Here is a 26,565-nt window from a genome sequence, read left to right on the forward strand (position 1 = left end):
GCTAAGCCACTGGGCTATTCCTTGAGAGAAGAGGCTGTAGCTTACCCCTGTGCAGAGGAGCATCTGGCACAGAGTTCAACACTTAACAAAAACATACTGCGCCAATAAACAATGATCACAAAACCAAGGCCAAAATGCATCCACCCACAATGATGGCAACATAACTGTCACCTTCTTTAAAGTACACATATGTACACATGCACTTATGCAAGACTATCACATAACATACAGGCACAAATAAACTCACTCCGGGAAGTTCCTAGCAGTTCTGAGGAAAATAAGTCCTTATCTGAACTGATGCAGAATGAAATGTCTTTTAAAGGGGTTTTCACCTTATGCTTCACAGAAACATAGACCAGAATGGGGCAATTAAGAAAGGGTTATTCAAAGTCTACAAGATCATCAGCAAAGTAGAGCAGAAAGTTATTTTTAGGTCATGAAGCCAGAGTATATAAATTAAAATTTAAAAAATAATTTCATTCATAGCACTGCCAAAAACAGATGTATGCACAAGATTTTTTTATTTTTTATTTTTTTGTGGGACATGGATCCCAGGACCCTGGGACCATGACCCCAGCCAAAGGCAGATGCCCAACTGACTGAGCCACCCAGGTGTTCCAGATGTACACGATTTCTACACTAAAAACTAGAAAGCACTGCTGAGACATTAAGGAAGGCCAATACAAATGGAGAGATGTTATACTGATGGACTGACGTTAAGAGGTTAGTTCACCCCAAATTAATCTCTAGATTCAACACAGTACCAATCATATTCCTGCTAGGTTTTTTGTTTTGTTTTGTTTTGTTTCTTTTTAAACAAGCTGACTATAAAGTAGAAATGGAAATGGAAAGGACCTAGAATATCTGGGCATTCTTACAAAAGGAAGACAACGTTGGAAAACTTACCCCACCTGATTTAAGACTGCCTATAAAACTACAGTAATCAAGACAGTATAGTACCAGCATAAGAATTAAGAAACATATTAATGGAACAGGAGAGGCAGTCACAGCCCCACACTTATAAGGTCTTTGGATTTCAGACAAAAGTGCCAAAGCAATCCAGTAGAGGGAAAGAGGGCTTTTTAACAAATGGTGTTGAAACAACCAGAATTCCATATGGAAAAAGATGAGCCTCAACCCCTACCTCACACCAGACATCAAAGTTAACTGGAAGTATATCACAGACATATGATATGTAACATCAACTACCGAAAAGCCATTAGAAGGATTTTTTATAAAGGTGAGGACTTCCATGGCTTGGGGGTAGGCCAAGGTTTCTTGGGGGGAAGAAAGCAGTAATCATAAAAAAAATTGATACATTGGACCTCATCAAAAATGAAAACTTTTGCTCATCACAAGACACTTTAAGAAAATGAATAAGGAAGGCACAGACAAGGAGAACATTCACAAAATACATTTGGCAAGTATCAAGGCCACATAAAGAATGTCAATAATTTCACAATAAAAAGGCGGCTTATAACGAGGCAAAGGTGTCTCGGACAATACTATTTTAAGAAATCTTCAGAATCGGACCTGAGAGAGCCTGGTGGCATCTCAGAGCACAACGGGGCAGAAGGGCCAGCAACGGACTGGGGAGAAGAAATGCAGGGAGAAGCACAGATGGCGGGCGCTCAAAGTTAGGTCGCCTGAAGTAAATACTGAACTCTGCTGACAGACACATTGACATGTGATATACACGTGTGCAGGGAAGCGTGCACAGATGCTTATCATTTATTTTGAACTGTCAGAAACAAGCATGGGGACAGGTTAATGGTAGAACTGAGGTGGGACAAGGAACAGATCAGAAGTCATTGATTTCCCCGGGGTTTCCCAGGTAACCTTTACACTATTTATTGTTTTATTTTTAGTTTTTAACTTTTAAATTTAATATACATGCAAACAAGGCAAATGTCACAAGTGGACGATCTGCTGCTGAATGTTTACAAACTGGAAGCACTCAGGCAACTGGCATTAGGAAATCAAACCTTTCCCGTCCCCGGAGAGCCCTCCCTTTGCACTTCCCTTCCAATCACTTCTCTCCTGACAGTGGTAACTGCTGCCTGGATTTCTCCAACCAGAGCATGGTTTTACCTGGTTTTGAACTTCATAAACGGAATCAAATCATGCATACTCTTTTGTGACTAGCTGTCTTTACTCAGTGTTATTTTTGTGAGAGTCACACGGATTCTCACATGTTGCTGTGCTGTACTGATTCCCACTGCTATATGCCACTGGGTGATAGGTGACAATTTACGGGCCATTCTTCTGGAGATGGGCATTGGGCAGCCTCTAGTCTTTCCCTACGGCAAACAGTGGATGAATGGGTAAAGAAGATGTGGTCCTTACACACGGTGGAGTATAACACAGCCATCAGAAAGGATGAAGACCTGCCATTTACATCGACATGGATGGAACTGGAGAGGGACTATGCTGAGTGAAATAAGTCAATCAGAGAAACACAATTATTGTATGGTTTCACTCATATGTGGAACATAAGGAATAGTGCAGAGGACCATAGGGGAGGGACAGAAAACTGAATGGGAAGAAATCAGAGAGGGAGACAAACCGTATGAGGGTCTTGACTCCGGGTAACAAGCTGACGGTTGCAGAAAGGGAGGTGGGTGGGGGACTGGGGAACTGGGTGATGGCATTTAGGGGGGATGTGATATTATGAGCACGGGGTGTCATACTCAACTGTGAGTCACTGAACATTATATCATAAACTAATGATGAACTATAACTTGGCTAATTGAATTTAAATAAAAACAAACAAACAAAAAACCAAATAGTGCTAGCGGCATTCCAGTAGACTGCACCTCATGAAATCACTCATAGTGCTTACAAAAAAAAGGCAATTTCATATCACTCAAGTTACGACATCATCTTCCGATGAACACCTGTATATATTTCTGCTGAACAGAATCTAGAAGTGGACTCACTGATACTTAGAATTATGCAGAAGTTTTTGAAAATGGTTACATTCGTTAACATTTCCACCAACTGTTCCATACACCATGCTCCTTGATTTACCTGGTGTTTTTCCATTTTTGCTGTTCTAGTTGGCGCGTGGTAATACCTCGCTGAGGTTTGCATTTGCGCTGCTCTGATGACTAATGAACACATATCCATGTCCATATATATGGGCACCATTTGGATTTCCTCTTTTGTGAAGTTTGTGTCAAGGCTTTTGTCTGGTTCATTATATTGGCTTATAGGAGTCCCTTATATGTTCTGGAGAAGAATCTTCAGTTAAATATATGGATTAAGAATTATCTCTTCCCATTCTATGGGCTGCCTTTTCTCTCTCAATGGTATTCTTTGGTGCACTAGAGTTATTAATTCAAACATAATGCAAACAGTCAAGTTTTTCCCTTTTGACTCATGCTATCTGTGCTCTTTTTAGAAATTTTTGTTAACTCCAAGGTTATGGAGATGTTTTCCCCTAAAAGCTTTACTGTTTAACGTTTCATAGTTGGACTTTGTGTGTGTGTGTGTGTGTGTAATGTAAATTTCTTTCCAGTGGATATTTAACCCAGAACCATTTATTAAAAAAGACCATCCTTTCCCACCGTACGTACATGTTACCTTTGTAGTGAGTTAAGTGATAAACACTATCTCTGATTTCTCTTCTGTTCCACTGGTCAGACTGTTTATCTGTCTAGGCTACTATAGTGTTACAGCAGGTCTTGATATTTGGACATGTAAATCCTCTGGTTTTTTTCATCTTCTTCAAGGTTGCATGGTTCTTTTGGGTAGACATGATGATTTTTTTTTTCTTTAAAAAAAAGTTCTAGCTCTGTCTACTGAAAAGGCCTAAAAGCAATGACACCCAAGTAACAATGAGTGTGCTTAGCTCTCAGATCTTGGTTTCTAAAAACCAATCATCCTCAGTGATTGGAACCAGGGATCCTTAGAGAAAGGGCTAATTCCAGGACTAATTTCATGGGGCCATGAAAGCTTAAGAAGATCCTGATATATCCTTTGCCAGAAAGAAGGTATGTGCTCAAAAGCTGAGGATGGGTCAAAGGAACACAAAAATCACCTTGAACAGGCTCTCACTGGCCAAATTTGGGACCACTTGTATCACAAATGATGACGGAAATGGATAGTACCTTTCTAATTATAAAAAACAATCTAGTGATACTTCCCTTAGAAAAGAAGGTTCTTTTCAGAAGAATGTCAGCTATTAGAGAAGAAATGTCAGAATTAGAAAACCATCAATTTCAAGTACCTATTTGATAACTTATTTAAACAAAAACCATCATTAAAACCATGGCTGAAAGATGCTTGGAACACAGAACTATCCTACACACTACTTTGTAATTAATTATACTGTAATTGATTATTATTTACAAAGAGGAAAGCGGACATTTACATAGGAAAAATGGGAGGTGAACATTACCTTACCCAAGTAATCAACCTGAATATCACCAGTAATGGAACCAATGTCACATACCTCCTTATGTGATTCACGCACATCAACCTACATAATATTCCCACTGAAATGTTTAACCTGAGTTAATCGCAAGGACCTAAACAGACATCCAAACTGAGGGTCATTTTGCAAAGTAACTGGCCTGGACTTCTAAAAAATGCCAAGTAGTGGGGCATCTGGTGGCTCGGTGGGTTAAGCCTCTGCCTTCGGCTCAGGTCATGATCTCAGGATCCTGGGATCGAGCCACGCATCGGGCTCTCTGCTTGGCAGGGAGCCTGCTTCCCCCTCTCTCTCTCTGCCTGCCTCTCTGCCTACTTGTGATCTCTGTCTGTCAATTAAATAAATAAAAAATCTTTTTAAAAAATGCCAAGTAGTGTAAGATTAAAAAACAAACTAAAAAAGTGGTTGTGAATGCAAAATGGTACAGCCACTTTGAAAATTAGTTTGGTGGATTTTTTGTAGAAGTTAACATACTCTCACCATACAATCCAGCAATCGTGCTCCTTGGCATTTCCCAGAGGAATCAGAAACCTATGCCCACACAAAAACCTGCATGCAAATATTTATAGCATCTTTCTGCATAAATCACCAAACTTGGAATCAATAGAAATATGCTTCTATAAAACAAACTGTGGTCCACCCAGACAATGCAATATGATTCAGCACTACAAAGAAATGAGCTCTCAAGCCATGAAGAGACATGGAGGAAACTTAAATACGTATTTTTAAAAGAAGCTAGTCTGAAAAGGCTACCTATTGGATGATTCCAATTATACAGCATTTTGGAAAAGGCAGAACTAAAGAGATGAATGGCTGCTAGGCTGGGGGCTGGGGCGGGGATCGAAGAAATGAACAGTGTGCAGGGGGTATTGAGGACTGTCAAAATATGGGGAACACATGGCATTATACGTTTGTCCAAACCCACAGAGTGTACATCACCCAGAAAGAGCCATAGGGTCAACTACGGACACCGGGTGACTATGAGGTGTCTACGTGGGTTCATCCTTGGTAAAGAAAAATATGGGCCATTCTGGTGAGTGATGTGGATCATGGGGGAGGCTGCGCATGTGTGAGGGCAGGGGCATACGATAAATCCCTGTGCCTTCCTCTCAATTCTGTTGTAAACCTCAAACTGCTCTGAAAAAACATAACGTTAAAAAAAAAAAAAAAAAAGAAATGTAAAAAAAAGAAGAAGAAGAAGAAAGAAAAAAGCAAGTCTTTAAAAAAGGTAGAGAAACTGTTCCAGATTAGGGGACATTAGGGGACAACTAAATACAGTTAATGCTACATGGTAAGATCCTGGTTGAATAAAACAACGGACATCATTAGGACAAGTGGGGAAATACGAATATGGGGCAGGTATTAAATATACGCTAGTATCAATATTTAGATTTTCAGAGTCATAACTCTCGTGCTCTACAGGAGCCTACAGTGTTAGAAGACGCACGCTAACAGGTTCAGGCGTGCCTGCAACTTACCCATAAATCACTCTTCACTAAAACGTTAATAAACTGGTCTAAGTTCAGGAGTTAAAAAGAACAGGTAAAAACATTATTACCCTACTATAGGAAATCAGAAAAATAGCCCTTTATATTATATTTATATATTTTTTTCCATAGGGGGAAAAACGATTTATAGACTACATTAAAGGAGATTTTTATATTAATGTTTAAATATCAAATACTTTAATATAAAGCAAATTGCCATTAACAAGACGATCCATTATTAGGATCTCAATTTTACTCACTAACCTGAAAATGTATTTGTTTAAAAGGTTAAAAAGAGCAAAATGACTGTTTGGACATCTTCCATTAGAGGAATTTTTCAAATGTCTTCATTTAGCTGAGTACCTTTGGAAGTCCAAGGCTAGAATAAAGAGACACACAGAACTGCCTGAGTTCTCTGGTCCGAACGACCAAGGGGCCTGGTTGCAGGGTCGCCCTCCTGGCATGGAAGCGCCTGGGAAGAGTGTAAAGTGAAGTGCGACACGAGAAGAGGGTGGTGACCATGCTTCATCTGCATGCATCGTGCATGTGGGGAAAACGTACCCACGGGGGCGATCCTGGCAGATGCGACAGGCAGAATGTCATCAACATCCACAGGCCTTGAAATTTTAAAGTAAAACTGTTCTGCTCAAGCAAGATCTTAACATTTTAGCTTTCCATGCGAATTGTATTTATACCTTTTGTACCTATTTCCTGTGTATAAAACTTAAAACAGTCTGCCTTCAAAATACCTTTACCTCTCTTTCTTCCGAATAAAACTTATCTGCCCTACTCTAACACCTTTATATCCCTATATAACCTTAGAGGTGGTGTTAGAAGCAACCATATCTTTAAAACTTTGTTCCTTTTTCACTTCTTGTCCCTGCATTATTTAATCTCTGTTCAGTTTATATTCCTATAAAATGAAAACACTTCCAATCCATCCCATAAGGGAAAAGGACTTTACCCATTCAGGGAATAAGCCCTCTCTCCACAGGCACAAGTTTGTACTTCCGCTTAGCTATTTGCCAATTTGGGCTCCAGGCCTACTGTATGGGCAAGGGGAAAGAATGTAGTATTATGCAGAAACACATGGAAAAACCTAACACAGGGCCTTACTTGCAGGTGGATTTTGAAAAAAATGTGTGTTGGTTACTTCGCAGAAAGAAGCAAGCAATGAAGTGTTTTTGTGAGAAGACACAGAGTAAGTAAGACAGTCAGAATACAAGTGTTAGGTATATGACCTACGTGATTATATTCCAAAAAAAAAAAAAAAAAAAGTAAAGGCAGGGAAGAGCACCTTATAAAAAGTATTTGGCTTACAAATAAAAATTCTATTAGAAGGCTTTGCATTAGTATATTTGGACCACTTCACACATTAATGCAAATTTGTTTTTCAAACATTTGGGCTAATCAAATGGAACCGTATATCTGAAACTAGACAGAAAAACAAATACATTCTAAAGTCTACAGTCTGAGTATATATCGATGATTCTAATTTCCAAAAATACAATTAATCTTTTTACTTTTCATTTGGTTTCCCTCTGTCGTTGTCAACACGTCACCTGGATGGAACAAGACTGAGAACCAATCTGACAGCCATCTGACGGACCTGAACACCTGCTCCGGGCTCTGTCCTTCGGGGGCTCTGGGGCCAGTTCTGACACCTTTGCCTCACTCACCCTGCCCGCTACCAGTGACTCCCATCTGTTCCTTGCATCCTAACCTGCTCTGTCTTCTCGGCAACAGTGAGAAAGCCACACGAGGGCACAGGTGGGCAGCCAGAGAGGCCATGTGAACCGAGGTGGGAGCTGTCAACCACTGGGCCCAGGGGTAATGCAGAAGCATAGACCATGGGACCCAGATGACAGAGACTTCGACTGAACTGTGTCTCTGTGATCCCCAGGCGATCTCAGTAACATTCTCCTTCATTTCCATTACACCACGCAAACCCTCCGTATAAATTCTCCTGTAAAGCTCTGTCAACAAAGAATAAGAATCTGTTACATGTTGTGAATATTCCATCTGACATTTAGTGGCCTCTGAGCAGAACCTAAGAATTCCAAGTAGAATCTAATTCTCTGGAGAATCACCCCAATACCGTAATATAATCACAAGCTACCAACTTACTCTAACATTTCCCATTATATATGTGGCATATTTTTTTCAAAAAGGTTTTTTCCCTTCCTCGATATGTACACACTGTATGTGTATTATGAAAAATGCACACTACAGGAAAGAAGGCAGGTGAGAGTACTATGTATGTACATAAAATGCCAAAATTAATTTGATGTACTTCTCTGCAGGGTGTTTTTTGGAGGACACGGTGGGGGCCGATGGGACAATGCAGAGAGGAAGGGGAGTTGCACTCACGGCGAATCTGCAACTTAATGCTATGCTTTTTCACTTAACAGAACTAGATATTCTTGACAAGAAAATTCCCATTAATATACATGTGAGAAGAAAAATGTACTCTTTATATTTTCTAAATCGGCTAAAGGCTGACTCTTTTGCCAAACTGAATCCAATTCAAATACTGAGGCAAAGAGAAGTTTTCTGAATTTCAACATTTCTGTGAAGAGAAAATAATATATAATCATTTCTTTATTAATGAAGAATGGATTCTGCCGACATGTGAATTCTTCCCTCCCTGAGGTCCCGCACTGAAGCATGCGGACTTCCTGAACAGCGGACTGCCTCCACCCCTGGCTCCGAGGGATCCAGGAGGCCCTCACCTGACAAGCTTGCTCACCACCCTGCACCGACAGCAAAAGCTGGAAAGCTGGCTGACATGAGTGTCCCCATAACTATCAGCCTCAGTCTTGAGCCCACAAGCCGGGAGCGGCCTGCTGCACCCAGCAAGGTCTCCGTGTTCGGTGTGGGATCGGGTGGGGGGTTGGCCCAGACACAGAGCAGCGCCTCGGCAGTCCAGTCAGAAGGCAGAGGTGGAGGGCCCACGGGCCGTGTATTAAATCCCTAGCTCCAGACTCTGGTCCGCAGCTATGACGGGAAAACAAGAACTGCACCCAGCCTGTCATCAGAGGAAACCAGACAGCTGGATGAAAGGCGTGCAACAATGGCTTTCCCGCACTGGGACGCGGGCAGCGCGGCACTGGAACTCCTAGAGGAAAGGGAACAACTGAGATGAGCCTCTCAGCCGCTGACCGTGAGCTCGAGCCTTCAGACAGTGCGAGGTAGGCCGGCGGCACTGGGGAGCCGGAGACGAGAGCTAAGGGGAAGCAACGACAGCCGGGAGTTGCGGGGCAGATTGCGGAACGGCAGATTGCAGCCCATACTGAGAACGAGTCCTGGAGAGCTGCACGGGGCACCCTGGGGTGTCTGCTCAGTCCTGAGTTATGTGTGCCCACAGCGGTTTCACAAGGCGGGGTAAGAAATGACCAGAGAACCAGCAGCTAAACACTTCCAAGGTGCACAGGAGGCTGGGAGATGTTCGAGCTCTGACTAGCCTGAGCAAAAAGATCTCCCCGGGGCACTGAGTGGGGCATTCGGCAGAGATTCCAAAGGGGGTCAAGGCCTAGTAAAGGCACCACCCCTGGAGGGAATGATACCTTATATCCTTCCTAACAAAGCTTGAAGAAGGCCTTGGGAGTGATCCAAAAGTCCAACACTCGAACCAAAACAAAGACCCACGCTTTAAAGGAAGACAACCAAAACAAAATCCAGCCACTCAGCAATGTAACACTCACGATGTTATATCCAATAAAAAGTTAGCAGACAACGTGCCAGGAGGGAGGAAAATGTCTTTGTAATGGGAGAAAAATCTGTCAATAAAAACAGATGCAAAAATAACAGAAAAAAAACATGAATTAACAGCCATAACGATGTACAAGTATTTAAAGGAAAACGTGAATACAGTGATGAGAGAAATAAACAATGCAAAAAAGAATGGAACTTACAGAGATAAAAATAAACTAAGATGAACATTTTATTGGATACAATTAGCAGCATGTTAGACCTTCATTAGAAAAGAAAGATAAGTGAACATTTGAAAAAAGCATAGCTAATAGGATGCTACAAAAATAAACAAAATACTAAAAACAGAATTAACCCCCCCCCAAAAAAAAGGGAAGAAAAGAGGAATAAGGAACAGACTGAACAAATACAACATACCACAAAATGACTGACTTAAACTCAACTGTGGTAGATGGCCTCTACTGATCTCTGCCTTCTGGTATATATGGTTTTGTATAGTCCTCTCCCCTTGAGTAATCTGCTTTTCAACAGCAGAATAGGGCACTGTTGAGGAAATGTTGGGGGAAAAAAAAATTACTTTTGTCTTGCTGGCAGACCTCTCTCTTATTGGCTTTGACAAAGTAAGATGTCATGTTGGACAGGCCCACATGGCAAGAACAGGGGAGGCCTCCAGGTAGCAGCCAGCAAGGAAATGAGGCCCTTGGACCAACAACCCTCAAGGAACTGAATCTTGCCAACAACAATGTAGCAAAGGTTACAGGCATATCCTTCCCCAGACGGACCTTCAGATGACATGGCCTTGGCTGATACCTGAGCGCAGGCTCCTGAGAGACTGTGAGGCAGAGGTACCCAGCTTAGATTTACCTAAATTCCTGACCCAAAGAAACGGCGAGATATAAATGTGTCTTGTGTTAAGCTACTAAGGTATAAAGTAGTTTGTTACACAGCTACAGATAACTAATATGCCAAATAAATCAACATTTACTTTAAATGGAAACTATCGAAATATTGCGGTTGAAAGACAGAGACTTTTTTTAATCTAGTACTCTAGAAAACATAACAGACACTCAAAATACATGAAAGCAAAAAAAAATATTGAAAGGAGGAATAAATCCACAGTTTTAGTTGGGGTTTTCAACATACCTCTCTGAGCAACTGACAGAACAAGAAAAAAAATCAGGAAGAATATACAGGACTTGAACAATCTTATGAACCAAATGACTTAACTAACATTTATATACCGTTCCACCCTCAAGGATATATGAAGCATTCATGGTCATTTAAGAAAGGTATCCACTTTTATGAGAAAGTACACGTTACACAGAGTACACTATTACATCGCGTAATAGAACAAAAAGAACAGCACTGTCTAGAACCATCAGATTCTGAAACCCATAGCTTAGGACTAAGTTCTTAGACTTCTTTAAATTTCAACTTTTCCAATCCTAACTTGATCTGCTTGGTGTAAGTTTAAATTCTTTGACCTGGAAAATCCTCCAAATTATACTTCGGAGTCCCAACAAAATCTTCAGATTTTTTAAGGTGTGAACATTGTTTCCGTTGAGGGTTCTGAAAGCACTCAGCGAGCACACAGTCAAGCAGCTACTCTAATTCTATGCACAAATAAACAAGCACACGATGATGCAGCCAGAGATTTCACTAGTTTATCAGCAAGTTATTTAATCAAATTCCACTTTTTTGCAAGACGCAGAGACTATCTAACTGAAACTGACGGTGTGAGACAGAAACATCTATGTTAGAAAACTACATTAGAAAAGTAATACTTTCTCATACTGAGAGTATGTCTAGTAAAATATCACTTTGTTATTCTTGGCCTGAGAAAAACAGTAATAAGAGCATATAGACCTTTTTATTCGTATTCATTTTATACACATCAATCAATAACATTCAATAACTACTTGTGACCAATTACTAAGCGCCCTATTATTTCACTTTTGTTTCCATTTTATTTTACCAAGGAGACCTCTAAAATACCCTGGGTTTCTGATGGGTTACTACGATATGATAACATGAGTTTTATTTATCCTGACATTAAGAGGCTTGAGTGAAATCATATACCAATTCACTTCTTGTGTCCCACTTTAAAATTTGCTCAAAACATATTATAATCCAACACCAAAATCAGATATCGAATCATAGGAAAGTTCTGATTCTGTAGGAGTTCTTTTGTTTAATACTTAAAGCTTCATAGTTTCACCCAAAGGATTAACTCATTGAAAAGAAACATGCAAAGAAGGAAAGAAACCACACAACCACCGCCCGCCCCCCAACAAACCTGCCCCTTCAGATGCAGAATGCTGTTTGGCCCTAGAGTTTCATACATACACTCAGACACACCAGACTGGGACAACCATGGGCTGGTAGCATTTAAAGCCAACTATAAATCAAAGAAATCCTAATTACCCATTTCCTTAGGTTGTTCAGGCTCTAAATCTTTTGGGTTCTTCCCTTCTCATTTTCTTTTTTTTTTGCACTATAATGTTTTTATAAAGAACCTTATAATAATATACAATAGACTATTTTAAGAGAATTCAGATGAACTGAAAAACAACTTATAGATCTGCCCTCCCCCACTCAAGTGACCTTAGAGCATAATGTAAACAACTGTCATCACACCAAGATTTCATAGAATATTATCCTACACCACTAGAACTGTTTGTTTTCACACATGCCAAAGGTCCTTGGGAAATAAGTCATTGTATACATGCATATTTATTTTTGAAAAGGTCATTCACAAATTTAATCAATTTCTTTATTAAATAATTAGGTTCAGACTGAAAACATTTTAATTGCGAGATGTGATTATGACACAGATTTCCTGGAATCAAAACGAAAAAGAGAAAGAATTTAAAAGTCAACTCAGAGCAAGAAATCTCTTTAAACATAGCAAATAACTGTTTTACTACTTCAAAATACCAGAAGTCCTCTGCATAATACTTATCATATACATCAAATGCCTTAAAAGTGTCTAAGCAGCCATATCTACTATCTTAATCTCTTCAGAACAAGTACATAAGGAGAAAAATCGATAAATCAGTCCTTGATGACAGAGGGTTTGTTTAGGAGTTTACCAAATGGAATGGCCCTGCTGGAATTCCTTCAAGCAGCCTGTGAAAATGTCAGAACAGAGTCTGTTTTGGAGGTCATAGTCCCTAGAGAGCTCTGAGTTTTGGCCTGTTTGTCTTTTCACATGCTTTAATATTTGAAAATCATTCCTTGTAGACACTGACTGATGCCCAGGGAATGCTAGGATTGTGGGAACTGGCAGTACCAACGAGAGAGACAAACTTCATGGGAAATCAGTGCCTACTACATTGACCCCTTGGCACTCATCAGATAAGCTGCTCTTCAAGTGTTATGAAGGTACACGGAGAGACATTAAGAAACTGCACGTCATTTGACATCTTTAAAGAGAAATACTTGTGGAAAATGGGGGCCGAGATGACCGGGCCTACTGAAAGAAGCACTCAGTCATAAAACATCGTGGTGGAGTCCTGAAAAACCGTATTCACTTGGTATGAATTCGAAGACAGCACGGGGGTTGGAAATTCATGAATAATTTTTGACTTCTCCAAAACTTAAGAGCCTCCAGTTGACCGGAAACCTTAGAGATGACGTCAACAGTTAGTTCACACATACTCGGTGAGTTTCATATATTACACGCTGTAGTCTCACAGTAAAGCCAGGAGAAAAAAAAAAGGTTATTAAGAAAATCATACAGAAGAGAAAGTAACATTTTCCGGACCGTACTGTATTTGTCAAAAACAATCTGCACACACGCAACCCATGCAGTTCAAACCCACGTTGTTCACCAGTCAACCCGAACTGTGTTCTCAAGACATACATGACCGTGACTAACAGCTGCAACGTGCTAATTACTTTGCCCACGACATTACAGGCTTGACTTACACGAACGCACTGCATCCTTAACGCAACTCTGTGAAGCAGGGGCTAGTATGATCCCCATTTGGTAGATGAGAAAAGTGAGGCAAGGGGAAGGGGAGTCAGTTGTCTCAGTCGACAGCCAGGAATGGTGCAGCCAGGACCCGGACTCAGACACGGGACCTCCAGGGTCGGTGCTGTCACCACTGTGCGCACTGCTTCTTTCGTGGCATTATGACATCAAGCAGGCAGTGCCGGGTACCTGGAACCGAGGACTTACGAGGCACCGAGCACATGCTAATTAGCATAAGAGCGCTCTTGCTGTAAGCCTCTCAGTGGCGTGTGAGGCACACATAATGTGACTGCTGTTTATGAATTAAAAACACGGGCTTTGTGTCTTTGTCCTGTCCAAGACAGCAGGCTCTATGCTTGACCCCACAGACCTCTTTTTCTCTTTAGTCTTTTTCTTTTTTTTTTTCTTCCATAGACCTCCTCCTTTAAAATTAGGTTCTTTCTCTCTCAGTTATCTGCAAGAATCATCTCTAAATTCATTTTCTGTATATACTTGAAGGGATTACTTTCAAGGATCTATGCACGTAGCAATTTTAGGTGAATGCACCACATTCTGACCTGCTAACATTGACCAGAAGGCTTAGAAATCTAAGAATTATTCTAAGGTAGGAGACACAATGATCGCTCAATAAATATTGTCTAGTAATAAAACCATCCCGATTTCCACTCTTGAAATACGGATTTTTAAAACCATTTTGGAGAACTGGGTATTGAGATATGACAAGCTTTCCCCTGATACACTATATGCTGGCACTTTGACCACGCAGCCCAGTCAACAGGTTTCCTCACCACTACATCGGGATCGTGGCTTCTGTCCAAGAGAGTCTCCCATTTTGTAGCTAGGAATATCAAATCTGCAGAGATCACCGACAAATCCTAGTACTTGTTAGCTTTCTAACTAACCGACGAGAACCAAATGCAAGTTGTAAATCAGACTTTTTGCTTTTCTTGTTTTATCTTCATTAAACATAGAGATCATCTTTAAAAACCTGGGTTTTACAAAACAGACACCCAACTATTAGCATTTCCTTAATGAAAACAACAACATAAATGAACAGAAAACAAATAACTTGGGCTTTTAAAAAAGCTAAAATACTATCCTTTAACTGACAGTCTGACGCTGTTACAAAAACATTAACGCATACCTGCCAACCCTTAAATACCACGAATAGGGAGATACTGCGTATCCTAAATTAGATACAGTTTTGTTTTGTTGTTGTTGTTTTTAGGATAACACAATTGAGTCAATTTCTCTTTCTTTTTAAATATGGAGGGAAAGTCTGACTAATTGGGCGAGCTGGCATGTATGTTTAATAATACATCTGCAAGGAACGTAATAAACAGCGACATTATTAGTGTCTGTGGAAAATTCCATCTGTTAACTGAGATGGACGTTATCTTCCATTCTATCTGGTTCTGCTGCCCGATGAACAGCACAAGGCAGAAGTGAGAATGAGATATAAGAACACAAGATGCAATGAGGAAGGGCAGCCAGAGAGAGACACATGGGCTGAAAGCTACCATACGGATATTACAATGGGCATACCGCGTGACACAGAGAGCTTCCGAGACTTACCCATGCTCACAGACTGAGTCAGCAGAGGAGACTGGAGTCCTGACTCCCAAAAGACTACACTTCCTGTTAATAATAGTGAGGGCAGCAGGTGAGGGTAGCCAACAGTACGGATTAATTTAAAGGAGTTAGAAAAACATTGGGTATGATATTTGCGAATTAGGGCGATTATCAACTACAAACCAAAGAGAAAATTCCAAAACATTTGTTATTCCGACATATTTGTCTTCTTGCTTTGTCTCAACAGTGCCTTATTAGTGATATCTTAACGTAAAATAACAAAGGAAGAAAAAACACGAGTCACTTTCCCCCCCGTATATTCCCTAAATTTATCATTCTCCTTCAGTCATGGTACAGAGCAGGTGTCCCACATCTACCCTTCCTCTTCCTTTTTGGCTAACAGAGGTCCCTGTGGTTGGGTTAGGTGGAGCACACAGGCAAGAAAGAGCCCAACTTAATTTTAACAAAGTCTCTTGGCCTACCAGAGGGTCTAATTATAAGCCAACTAATTAATTACAAGTAGTCTTAAAAGGTCTAAGTAGCGAGGGTATTGTAGTTGAGTGATATCCAGTAACTAATTATTTATATTTTATATGTCCTCTTTTAAAATTACTTTGAGACACAGGAAAGACTGTTCCTTAATTAATAAGTTTCTGTTTCTTTGCTGGACCAGAGCCTAATGGAAGTCATACAAAAATTATCTCAAATAGTCTATATAAGAAATGATGTACTTCTAGGACTCCGATAACTTAGAAAACCCTTGTAAAGATTTTAGGCAAACATTTTTTAAATATTAAGATAATGTGGCCTCACGCTAGTCTGCACTGGTAATTATTATTATGTTCTATAATTTACTTTTAATAAACATGTTAATTGTTGACATTCAAGAGCATTTCTGCAAGAGGATGCAATTTAAAAACTGGGTAAATACTGGATAAATAACTCAAAATCGGGCTTTCAGGTGTGCTAGGCTCGGCCTAGAGTCCTAGATGCACTCCTGAAACTGGAAGCTCCCGCTACCCCTCAGCGACGAAGGACCACAGCAGGCCCACGGCACTGCTCCGACTCGTCGCTGCAGGAGGGAGCGTGCAGCTACTGCCCAGCCCCACCCCTGCCCCCACCCACACACTGCTGGGCTGTGTTCTGCGATGCACTGAAGCAGACTACATCTCAGTAACTGCCCAACTGTCCAAACAAGAAATCCAGCGCACAAAAAGGAAGGTGGACAGGGTTAGAGATGCTGATTTATGTTGTGAAACACAACACGCTCTTTAATAGAGAGCTGGTAAACACCATTGCGAAACAGAGTACCCCACCTGTAAGCTACTTATAGGACTTGGTTTTCGTTTTGAAAGGGTCAAGAAATTGTCACAAAGAGACAGGAAAGCTGCCATAATTAATCAAGAATTTCCTCTGCAGCTATCAGGGGGTTCATGGTTGGCTTTTAAACGTTCAAATTGTGTATAGTATTAACATGTAGAGCCTAGTTTTTAAAAACATATTAGAAATGAAGGAAGATTAATTAAGGAAGTTATATATATTTCTCTTCCTAGACTAAGTACTCTGTCTGTAGTAACTCTTGAAAGCAGAAAAAGAAATATCTAAATATATCAGACTGTTTATTAACATCATGAGAATTTTAAATATTCAAGATCCTAAATATGTTAATAGTAAAGCCAAGGATAAGAGAATGTTACAGAAAATTATTCATTTCTATTTCTTATAGAAAGGGAAAGCAAGAACCCTATCGTTCCATGTCTTGGTCATTTAGCATCTATTCATTTGCTTCCCATTTATGACACTCTGAGAATATCCTGCCTGGTTGTCTGCTCCAGAGGAAAACAGAAATATTCTCTCTTTCCTCACCAATCTCCAGTCCGGCATACCATCCTGCATACATGCTAAGAAACAGAGCTCTGTTTCAGACAAATGCTCCTCACCTTTGGGCATTTTCAAACACCTGGAGTGACCCTAAGCCTAACAGGTAGGTTAACAAGGAGTGGGGAAATGTTTTCTAGGTAAAACATCAAGAAAAGACCAGCCATGAGCAAATACCATTTATTTTCTTTGGTACGAAGCAAGCAATTTTCTTTGGCTGGGTTTCATGGCAAGGCAAATTTCACCTGACTGTCTGCAAAAGTATTAATACCTGTACTGAATACGATGCAAAGAACTACCTCGCGTTCCCTTGTATGCAACAAACTTGTGAATGAATTATTTTCTCTCTAGTATGATCATTCTAGAACAGACTGAGAGATGGTCTAAAACTATTCACTGTGATAAATTTAATGGATGGAAAACCTTAGGAACAAAAATTTAAAATGAGACCATTAACTCAAAAACCCAACCACTGCAGTGACTAGAAATACCGAAGTTTAAAATAAGAATAACAACAAAGTTTCCTTTTTCTGAGTCCTAAAAACACGTGATTTCAAAGCAAATACAGTTTCAAAAAGCCTGTTAATACAGGAAGGGAAAAGTGGCAGATACTATTTTCTACCTATTTGATACTAGTGACAGCTGGCCTGTGGTGAATCCATGGCCATGTTAACATAACCGAGTCCCATCTTCAGAGCTGTACCAAGAAGTATTAAAATGCCAAACTGTTTTAAAAAGTGGGGGGAGGAAATCTATGTCGACTTATCTACTTTACTGCATGATAAAGCTGGCAGTGACTTAAAAGCTTAAATTCACCAACCAGCATGCTTATCAGTCTTGCAAATGACCTCAAGACATACAACTATAAGCTTGCTACCTGTGATCCTCTAAGTGGGGGCACGAGGCAGAGCTGGACTCTTTCAGGCATGTTGTTTCGATCCACTTTGTCTCTCCTTGCCTTTATAAAGCTACATTCAACTTACAGCACCTGAGCTTTTCCTAGTTTGGCAATAAAAAAATAACCGTCCCTGGACTGATTTCCTTTTTACTGCCTGTGTTTACCATCTGAAGGAATGCTAATATTGTGTAAAACACCCAAACAGAGCTCAATTTTCCTGTGCAGGCACAGTTTCATTAAAGGTCCATGACTGTATATCCACGTTTTCTTTACTAAGGACTCCCTTGCTGGGAAGAATTAATGGTCTAATCGGTTGTCTTACTTTTGAGGTACCTCCAGTTATGGAATTATTTTGGCCACATTCAGGGGTCAAGAAAGGCCCTAGCTTTTCTTTGGTAAACATCTTTCACATTTCCTGCAACAGTAGGAATTGTCTGCTATTCCGCTGCATTACCAACATAAATATTGGTCAAAAATAAGGGAAGACCCTAGCGTCACTGCCTAGGTGTCAACCTCTCTGTCCTCGTTAGGTTTACTTATAAGCTATTTGGTGAAATGATCCTTCTATACACTAATCCAAACTGAAATATCTTTATATTCCCCAACTCGAAAAGGAAAGAATTCAAACAAGTGAAATTCAAACGCTTAGGACTAAAAATGAGACACAATCACCAAAGAAATACCTAAATTTGACTATTTCATAATCTAAACAGTACTTTGTATTAATTCATTTTGAGGCCAAGACCTAAATTTTATGTATGATATGACCTAAACATGGCACTAAGAAAACTTAAAAAATGAAGAATTAATGTAAAAAAGTAAGGTAAGACAGTTACGGTTCTTTTATCTCCCTATTGCTTGATGTGATTCCACTCTACTCATAAAACTATCAAAAAGGGTAGCTTTCTCGGGTGCCTGGGTGGCTCAGTACATTAAGCATCTGCCTTTGGCTCGGGTCATGACCTCCGGGTCCTGGGATCGAGCCCCACGTCGGACTACCTGCTCAGCAGGGAGCCTGCTTCCTCCTCTCTCTATGCCTGCAGCTCCCCCTGCTTGTGCTCACACTCTGTCAAATCAATAAAATCTTTTTTTTTTTTAAAGGTAGATTTCTGATAGCTGTACAAGGATTCCAGTATGCCTTGGAATATACACACAAATCAGGCTAATATATCATAAGTCTGAACTTGGGGTGTATGCCTGAATATAAGGTAAGGTTTTTAACTTCCCGATGTCACCTATTAGAAAAGAGGAAACTGCTTTTTGAATCTTTACATAGCATCTCAGATTATAAGATACTTTTTCTACTCAATAGTGAACAAAAATGTACCTGAGGAAAACATATTTGCTTAAAATTAACTCCATTCAAAACTAGTTTTAGGATGTTTATAAAAATATCTTAGTAGGAAATCATCAAAAGGGGGGAAGACGAAGCCAACACATTAAACTAGTCCCAGGTTATAACCTTAAAATTGAAAGTACTGAGTGTTGTTATAACAAGACTTTGAAAAACTGCTTTTAAAAAAGTGGAAAAATGCTATTCCGTCAGAAAGGACGCAAGTAACAGTAGTTAATTCTGAGGAAGTAACTAGGTAGCTAAGGGGAAAGACTGGGAGGTGAAGTACTTTTCACTGTGACCCATTTGTGCCCTGTACGTTTTAGGGCAGTGAGAGTGTTACCTACTCGAGCAAAGCAAAACAGATAATTATATTCTAAAATTACAGGAACTACAGCCACATAAAATGTTATGACCAACCACAAATCACATGAGTGATTATGTTATAGAGACTGCAAACATACAAGGGCAAGACACACAACGCACACACGCACCCAACCCCACTGGTTCACCAACGGTAGTCTAGACATAAAATCTCCCGTGTCAGATCATGCGTGAACTCAAAAACCACTCTACCTCAAGACAGAAGAGACAGAAATGAAGATACACGCTGGGTTTTAGTGCTAGACGGATGATGCCAAGGGGTTTTGCTGATGATAAAGAAAAAAGCACTTCTCGCAAAGATTCATGGATAAAGTGTAAGCAAGCTGGTTCTATGAAATATGAGGGTGAATAAAGCAATCCTTCTATATTATTGCACAGCTTCATGAAATGTGATTTTAGTTATATACATGTAACTAAATGACTCAACTAAAATTTTTACCTTTTATTCCATCTTCCTAAAAATTTATATAGGGAGTCTACCTAATATTCAGGCTAACCTTATATTCAGGCATACATATTTAAGACAACATTCTTGCAAGAGAATGTGGTGTGCTTCATCAAGTAAATCACCACAAAGCATAAACTTTTGCAACACATTTCCCTCCTCTGCTACATATGACCATTGTCTTGAGTTACTGTATACTCCTGCAGTTTTATACTGGTGCAACTCACATATATTTTCTTGAGGATAATAATCTGAACATGACACAGGTCTAAAGGTACTAAGTGAATTTGATGACACTTAGTCATGCTTTAGTAAATATAGTTATACTCTGTCAGCTAGTCTTAGAAAGGAAGGCCCCTAATTGGTGGAAGGTTCTATAGCCTGAAATGCTTGATAGCACTTAAGTCAAAATGTTGCTTTACACCACTCACACTTGACAAGGGTTAGGCCCAAGAGCAAGTACCAGAGACCCTATCTGAAGCAGACAAGTATACTCTGAATACATGTACGAAAGATCCGGAGAATCACAGCATATCATTTTCCTGCATATGATAAAGCCAATAGTGAAAAGGACTGGGAAACAGAACCCAGAAAAATAAGCAACAAGGTACATAAGGAAGTGTTCTAGAAGGGAATGGTTTCATTTCTTCTGGCTTTTAAAACCAAAATTTTAAAAATGTCTATCTGTAAATGTAAAACTCTCAGAACTACAGAAAGCACACTAAATTCAGCTGACATTCTTAATGTGGCCCTTTTAATATATATGCTTGATGTGTTCACAAATTTTAACATTTTATGTTTGTTAGTTTTTACGTTATAAGTATTAAAATTAAGTGTCTATTATCTATCCTTATTTATTTACATTAAAAGCCGATAGTACTGTATTTTCTGGAGACTCTGACAAGCCTCTGTGACCAATGAAAATTTCCTGACAGATACCAAATGAACAGAAAATATTCATTTTGCACACAATGACAAGCAGTCAAAGAATGACAATATGATCACATCCTATACCCACTCATAGAAAAATACTCAAATAAGAAATTCTTGTTTTCTTAGTGATCATCCAAATTAACTTGTGGATAAAGTTAAAATAACTAAAGTTATCCAAATAACTAAGTTATCCAAATAACTTAAAGGCTGTCAATTCTGAAACTAAGGTACAACACACTGGAGACGGGGACAGGGGAGGACAGCCTGGTCCAAGCCTCAGTCTGTCTTGCAGGCTACCCTCCAGTGTCGTTGGAGCGTGAAACCGAGTGCTAGCATGGTTGCACCCAGAGCTTGCTTGCAAGGAGAATACTGCTACCAGATACGTACTGGGGGAATAATGAAAGAACTGAATGCAAAGTAAAGTATGCCTTACTCAAAACCAGCCAGCATCCCAATAAGGCTCTCCCCTCGTAACAGGCTGCCCAATGTAACCAACCAAAAAAAAAAAAAAAAAAAGTACTACCAAACAGTAATCAACTTGGCTCACGAAAAGTAAAGTCTTTAAACCCAGTCCCCACTGCGCATGCTCAAGAGCTCACCGTTCTTCCTCTCGTTCAGAGGGGGCAGGTGCTGGCTGGGCTGCAAGGACAGCTCCTGGAATTCGTGGGCAACAGCTTCACTTTGAGGACTCGGGGCAAGATGGGCTAACGGCCCCAGCTCATCCTCGGCGTCTAGTGCCCCTGGGGGATCCATGGTGCTCCAGCGACTGGCGACGGGCGTCCGAGACCTCTCTTAAATGCGGCCTGCCGAAGAGACTGTCAAGTAAAAACGTGTAAGGAGATGGTACATTGATTTTTCTCCAAGTTACACAAAAATATTAAAATGGAAACCCTGGGTTCTAGTCCAGCTTCACTGCTGTGAAGCAACTGCCAATTCGTTTACTTTCTCTGGATCTTGGGTTCTTTGTCCAACACACAGGAATAACGGACTTCCTATCTAAAATAGCACTTACCAGGTAAATATAAGTTGAAAGCTATTTTACATAATTTTTTTATACTGTGGATTAAAGAAAGTTATACTTATTGATGTCACTAAAGATTTTATTCTTTTAAAAGATTCTATTTTTTATTTAAGTGACAGAAAGAAAGAGACAGCAAGAGAGGGGAGTGGGAGAAGGAGAGGCAGGCCTTCCGTGGAGCAGGGAGCCTGATGTGGGGCTCGACCTGGCTTACAGGGTGAGCAGTGGGCAGCAAGAAAGCTTATTGAAAGCTGAAAGCTAGGGGTGTCTGGGTGGCTCAGTGGGTTAAGCCTCTGCCTTTGGCTCAGGTCATGATTTCAGCGTCCTGGGATCAAGTCTTGCATCGGGCTCTCTGCTCAGCGGGGAGCCTGCTTCCCCCCCCCTCTCTCTCTCTCTGCCTACCTCTCTGCCTACTTGTGATCTCTGTCTGTCAAATAAATAAATAAAATCTTAAAAAAAAAAAAAAGAAAGAAAGCTGAAAGCTAAAAGGATGGTGGTCCACATTATGCAGGGGTGAAGCATTTCACCAAACTGTTGCCTGCTTAGCATTCCCTAATTCCCAATCACAGTTCATTGACCCACTCTCCTAATGATGGGCATTTAGTTGTTTTCAGTTTCCATTACAAATAAAAGTGCTATGAAGATTCTTGTCCAAGTATTTATATGGATATATGCTTTCACTTTTCTTGCATAATAAATACCTAAGAATAAAACGAGTGGACCATACAGCAACTGAGTATTTAAATTTTAAAGAAACTAACAAAGGATTTTCCAAAGCGATTATGCCATTCTGCAGTCTTAACTAGCAGTGACAGAGAATTCCAGTAGTTCTACAACCTCGCTGACAATTATGGTCAATCTTTTTCATTTTAATTATTTCAATGGGCGTGAAATGGTAACTCAGTGTGGTTTTATTTATTTATGTATTATTTTATTGAATTATACTCAAGATATTATACCAGTTTCAGATGAACAGGACAGGAATTTGGTATTTTTATATATTCAAAATGATCATCACAATAGGTCGGGTTGCCACCTGTCACCATATAAAATCATTACAAATGATTGACTACAGCCCCTAAGCTCCATATTACGTCTCTGAGACTTAGTTATTTTATAACTCAAAGTCTTTACTTCTTAATTCCCTTCACCTATTTTGCCAGTCTCACCTTCCCCCTCCCAACCACCAGTTTGTTCTATGAGGTCTGTTTCTGTTTCGTTTTTTCATTTTTTCAGATTCCACATATAAGTGAAATCATACAGAGTTAGCTTTTGTCTGACTTATTTCACTTAGCATGATATCCTCGAGGTCCTGTTGTCACAGAAGACAAGATTTCATTCCTTTTGGGGGCTGAGTAATATTATACACACACACACACACACACCCCCTTCTTTATCCATTATCTATTGATCGATATTTGGATTACTTCTATGCCCTGGCTATTGTAAATAATACTGCAATAAGCATAAAGGTAGTATATATATATTTTTTTTCAATTAGTTTTTCATTTTCTTCAGCTAAATACCCAAAAGTGGAATTCCTGGATCATAGGGTAATTCTATTTTTAATTTTTTGAGGAACCCCCATACTGTTTTCCATAGTGTCTGCCCTAATTTACATTCTCACCAACAGTGTACAAGGGATCCCCTTTCTCCACAACTTGACCAACACTTGTTATTTCTTGCCTTTTTGAAGACAGCCATTCTGACTAGTATTAGGTGATATCTCATTGTACTTCTGATACGCATTTTCCTGATAATCAGTGATGTTCAGTATCTTTTCATGTGCTTTTTGTCCATCTATATGTCATCCTGGGAAGACTGTCTATTCAGGTCCTCTGTCCATATTTAATGGACAGAGTTGTTGTTGTTATTTTCGTAAGTTCTTTATATATTTTGGATATCAACCCCTTATCAGATATATGGCTTTACAATGATCTTCATTCAGCAGGCTGCCTTTGCATTGTGTTGATGGTCTCCTTCACTCTGCAAAAGCTTTTTAGTTTGATGGGGTCCCATCTGTTTATTTTTGCTGCCCTTGCCTAAGGAGATATATCCAAAAAAATATCGCCACGACTGATATCAAAGAGCTTACAGCCTATGTGTTCTTCTAGGAGTGTTATGGTTTCAGTCTTGCATTTATGCCTTTAATCCATTTTGTGTTCATTTTTGTGTACGGCGTAAGAAAGCAATCAAGTTTCATTCTTGTGCACACAACTGTGCAGTATTCCCAGCACCATTTATTGAAAAGCCTGTCCTCTCCCCACAGCATGTTCTTGTCTCCTTTGTGTAAGTTAACTGACTATATAGGTGTGGGTTTATTTCTGGTCTATTCTCTTCCACTGACCTATGTCTGTTTTTGTGCCAGTACCACGCTGTTTTGATTACTACTGCTTTTCAGTACAGTTTGAAATTCCAGAGTATAATACTTCCAGCTTTGTTCTCTTTCCCAAGAATGCTTTGGCTATTTTGGGTCTTTGGTGGTTCCGTACAAATTTTAGAACTCTTAGTTTCACATCTGTGAAAAATGCCATTGGAATTTTTATACAGATTGCAGTGAATTGGTTGATTTGTTGACTGCTTTGGGTAGTACGGACATTTTCACAATCTTCATTCTTCCAATCCCAAAAGACAGCGTATCTTTTGATTTATTTATGCCCTCTTCAATTTCCTTCATCAGTGTTTTCTAGTTTTCAGAGTATAGGTCTTCCGCTTTCTTGGTTAAATTTATTCTAGGTTACTTTACTGCTTTTGATGCAACTGTAAATGGGATTATTGTCTTAATTTCTCTGATAGTTCATTATCAGGGTATAGACATGCACAAATTTCTGTATATTACTTCTGTATCCTGCAACTCTCCTGTTACAGTCTTTGTTTTAAATTCTATTTTGTCAAAAATATTAAAAATTAAAAAAATAATAATAATTTACACTAATCAAAAAAAAATTCTATTTTGTCTGATATAAGCATAACTGCCCCAGCTTTCATTTCCATTGGCATGGAAGGTCTCCTTTTCCACTGCTTCACTTTTAGTCTGTGTGTCTTTACATTCCGAGTGAGCCTCCTATAGGCGGTACATAGAAAATTCTGGTTCTATACATTCAGCCACCCTGTCTTTTGATTGGCATTTAAACCATTTACATTTAAAGCAATTATGAGGTGCCTGGGTGGCTCAGTCTGTTAAATGTCTGACTCTTGATTTTGCTCAGGTGGTGATCTCAGGGACCTGGGGTCAAGCCCCATGTCAGGCTCTACACTCAGCAGGGAGTCTGCTTGAGATTCTCTCTCTCCCTCTCCCCTCTGCCCTTCCCTCCTGCTCATACATGCTCATTCTCACCCTCTCTAAAAATAAATAAATCTTTTTTTAAAAAATAAAGCAATTATTAATGAGTATGTACTTATTGCCATTTTGTTCATTGTTTTCTGGCTGTTTTTGTGGTCTCTCTCTGCTTCTTCTCCTCTCTCTCCCCTGTGGTTTGATTATTTTCTTTTGCATTATGCTTAGATTCCTTTCTCTTTTGTATATTTACGTTTCTTCTTTGTGGTTACCATGAGGGTCACACAACATCTTATTATATATGGTCTCCTTTAGGTTGATGGTAACTTAATTCTTTATTTAAATTCATTGTAGTTAACATGTGCTGTATTATTAGTTTCAGGGGTAGAATTTAGTCCATATAACACCCAGTGCTCATTATATCAAGTGCCCTCCTTAAAGCCCATCATCCAATTACCCCTTTCCAACAGTTCCTCCCCTGAGGCAACCCTCAGTTTGTTTCCTGGAGTACAGCATCTCATATGGTTTGCCTCCCTATTTTCATCTTATTTTATTTTTCCTTCCTTTCCCCTACGCTCAGCAGCTTTGTTTCTTAAACTCCATGTATGAGTGAAATCATATGGTACTTGTCTTTCTCTGACTTAATTCACTGAACATAATACCCTCTAGTTCCATCCATGTCATTGTAAATGACAAGGTTTCACTCTTTTTGATGGCTGAGTAATATTCCATTACACACACACACACACACACACACACACACACACACACACATATCTTTTTTATCCACTCATCTGTTGATGGACATCTGGGCTCTTTCCATAGTTTGGCTATTTTGGACACTGCTACTATAAACATTGGGGTACATGTGTTCCTTTGGATCACTACATTTGTATCTTGGATAAATATCTAATAATGCAACTGCTGGGTCATAGGGTAGTTCTATTTTTAACTTTCTGAGGAAACTCCATACTGTTTTCCAGGGTAGCTGCCAACCAACAATATAAGAGGATTCCCCTTTCTCTGAATCCTAGCCAACATCTGTTGTTTCCTGACTTGTTAATTTCAATAGTAACTTAATTTTTAATGCATTCCAAATCTTTATATTTTTACTTCCCACTCCATGTTTTATATATTTGATATCACACTTTGTATCTTTTTATTTTATATATCCTTTTACTACTGTACTTTTAATAAAACTATGTTGTTGGGGTGCCT

The 26,565-nt window shown here is 39.6% G+C and overlaps 1 protein-coding gene across 6 annotated transcripts in view; it reads right to left on the minus strand.

The window, feature by feature from the left end:
* MRTFB (myocardin related transcription factor B) overlaps positions 1–26,565 on the minus strand; it is a 261,518-nt gene that overhangs the window by 98,348 nt on the left and 136,605 nt on the right. For 4 of the 6 annotated variants that reach the window (XM_059154986.1, XM_059154981.1, XM_059154984.1 and 1 more), the window contains exons 3-4: positions 21,652–21,867; positions 15,185–15,247 (exon numbers count right to left, since the gene is read on the minus strand). In XM_059154986.1, the coding sequence (XP_059010969.1) occupies positions 15,185–15,247; positions 21,652–21,805 (217 nt within the window). In that variant the 5' untranslated portion in view covers positions 21,806–21,867. The remainder of the gene's footprint in view (positions 1–15,184; positions 15,248–21,651; positions 21,868–26,565) is intronic. The other 2 variants (XM_059154985.1, XM_059154982.1) reach the window with 1 other exon arrangement.

This window comes from Mustela lutreola, chromosome 17 (genome assembly GCF_030435805.1).
Source record: "Mustela lutreola isolate mMusLut2 chromosome 17, mMusLut2.pri, whole genome shotgun sequence".
Lineage (NCBI taxonomy): Eukaryota > Metazoa > Chordata > Mammalia > Carnivora > Mustelidae > Mustela > Mustela lutreola.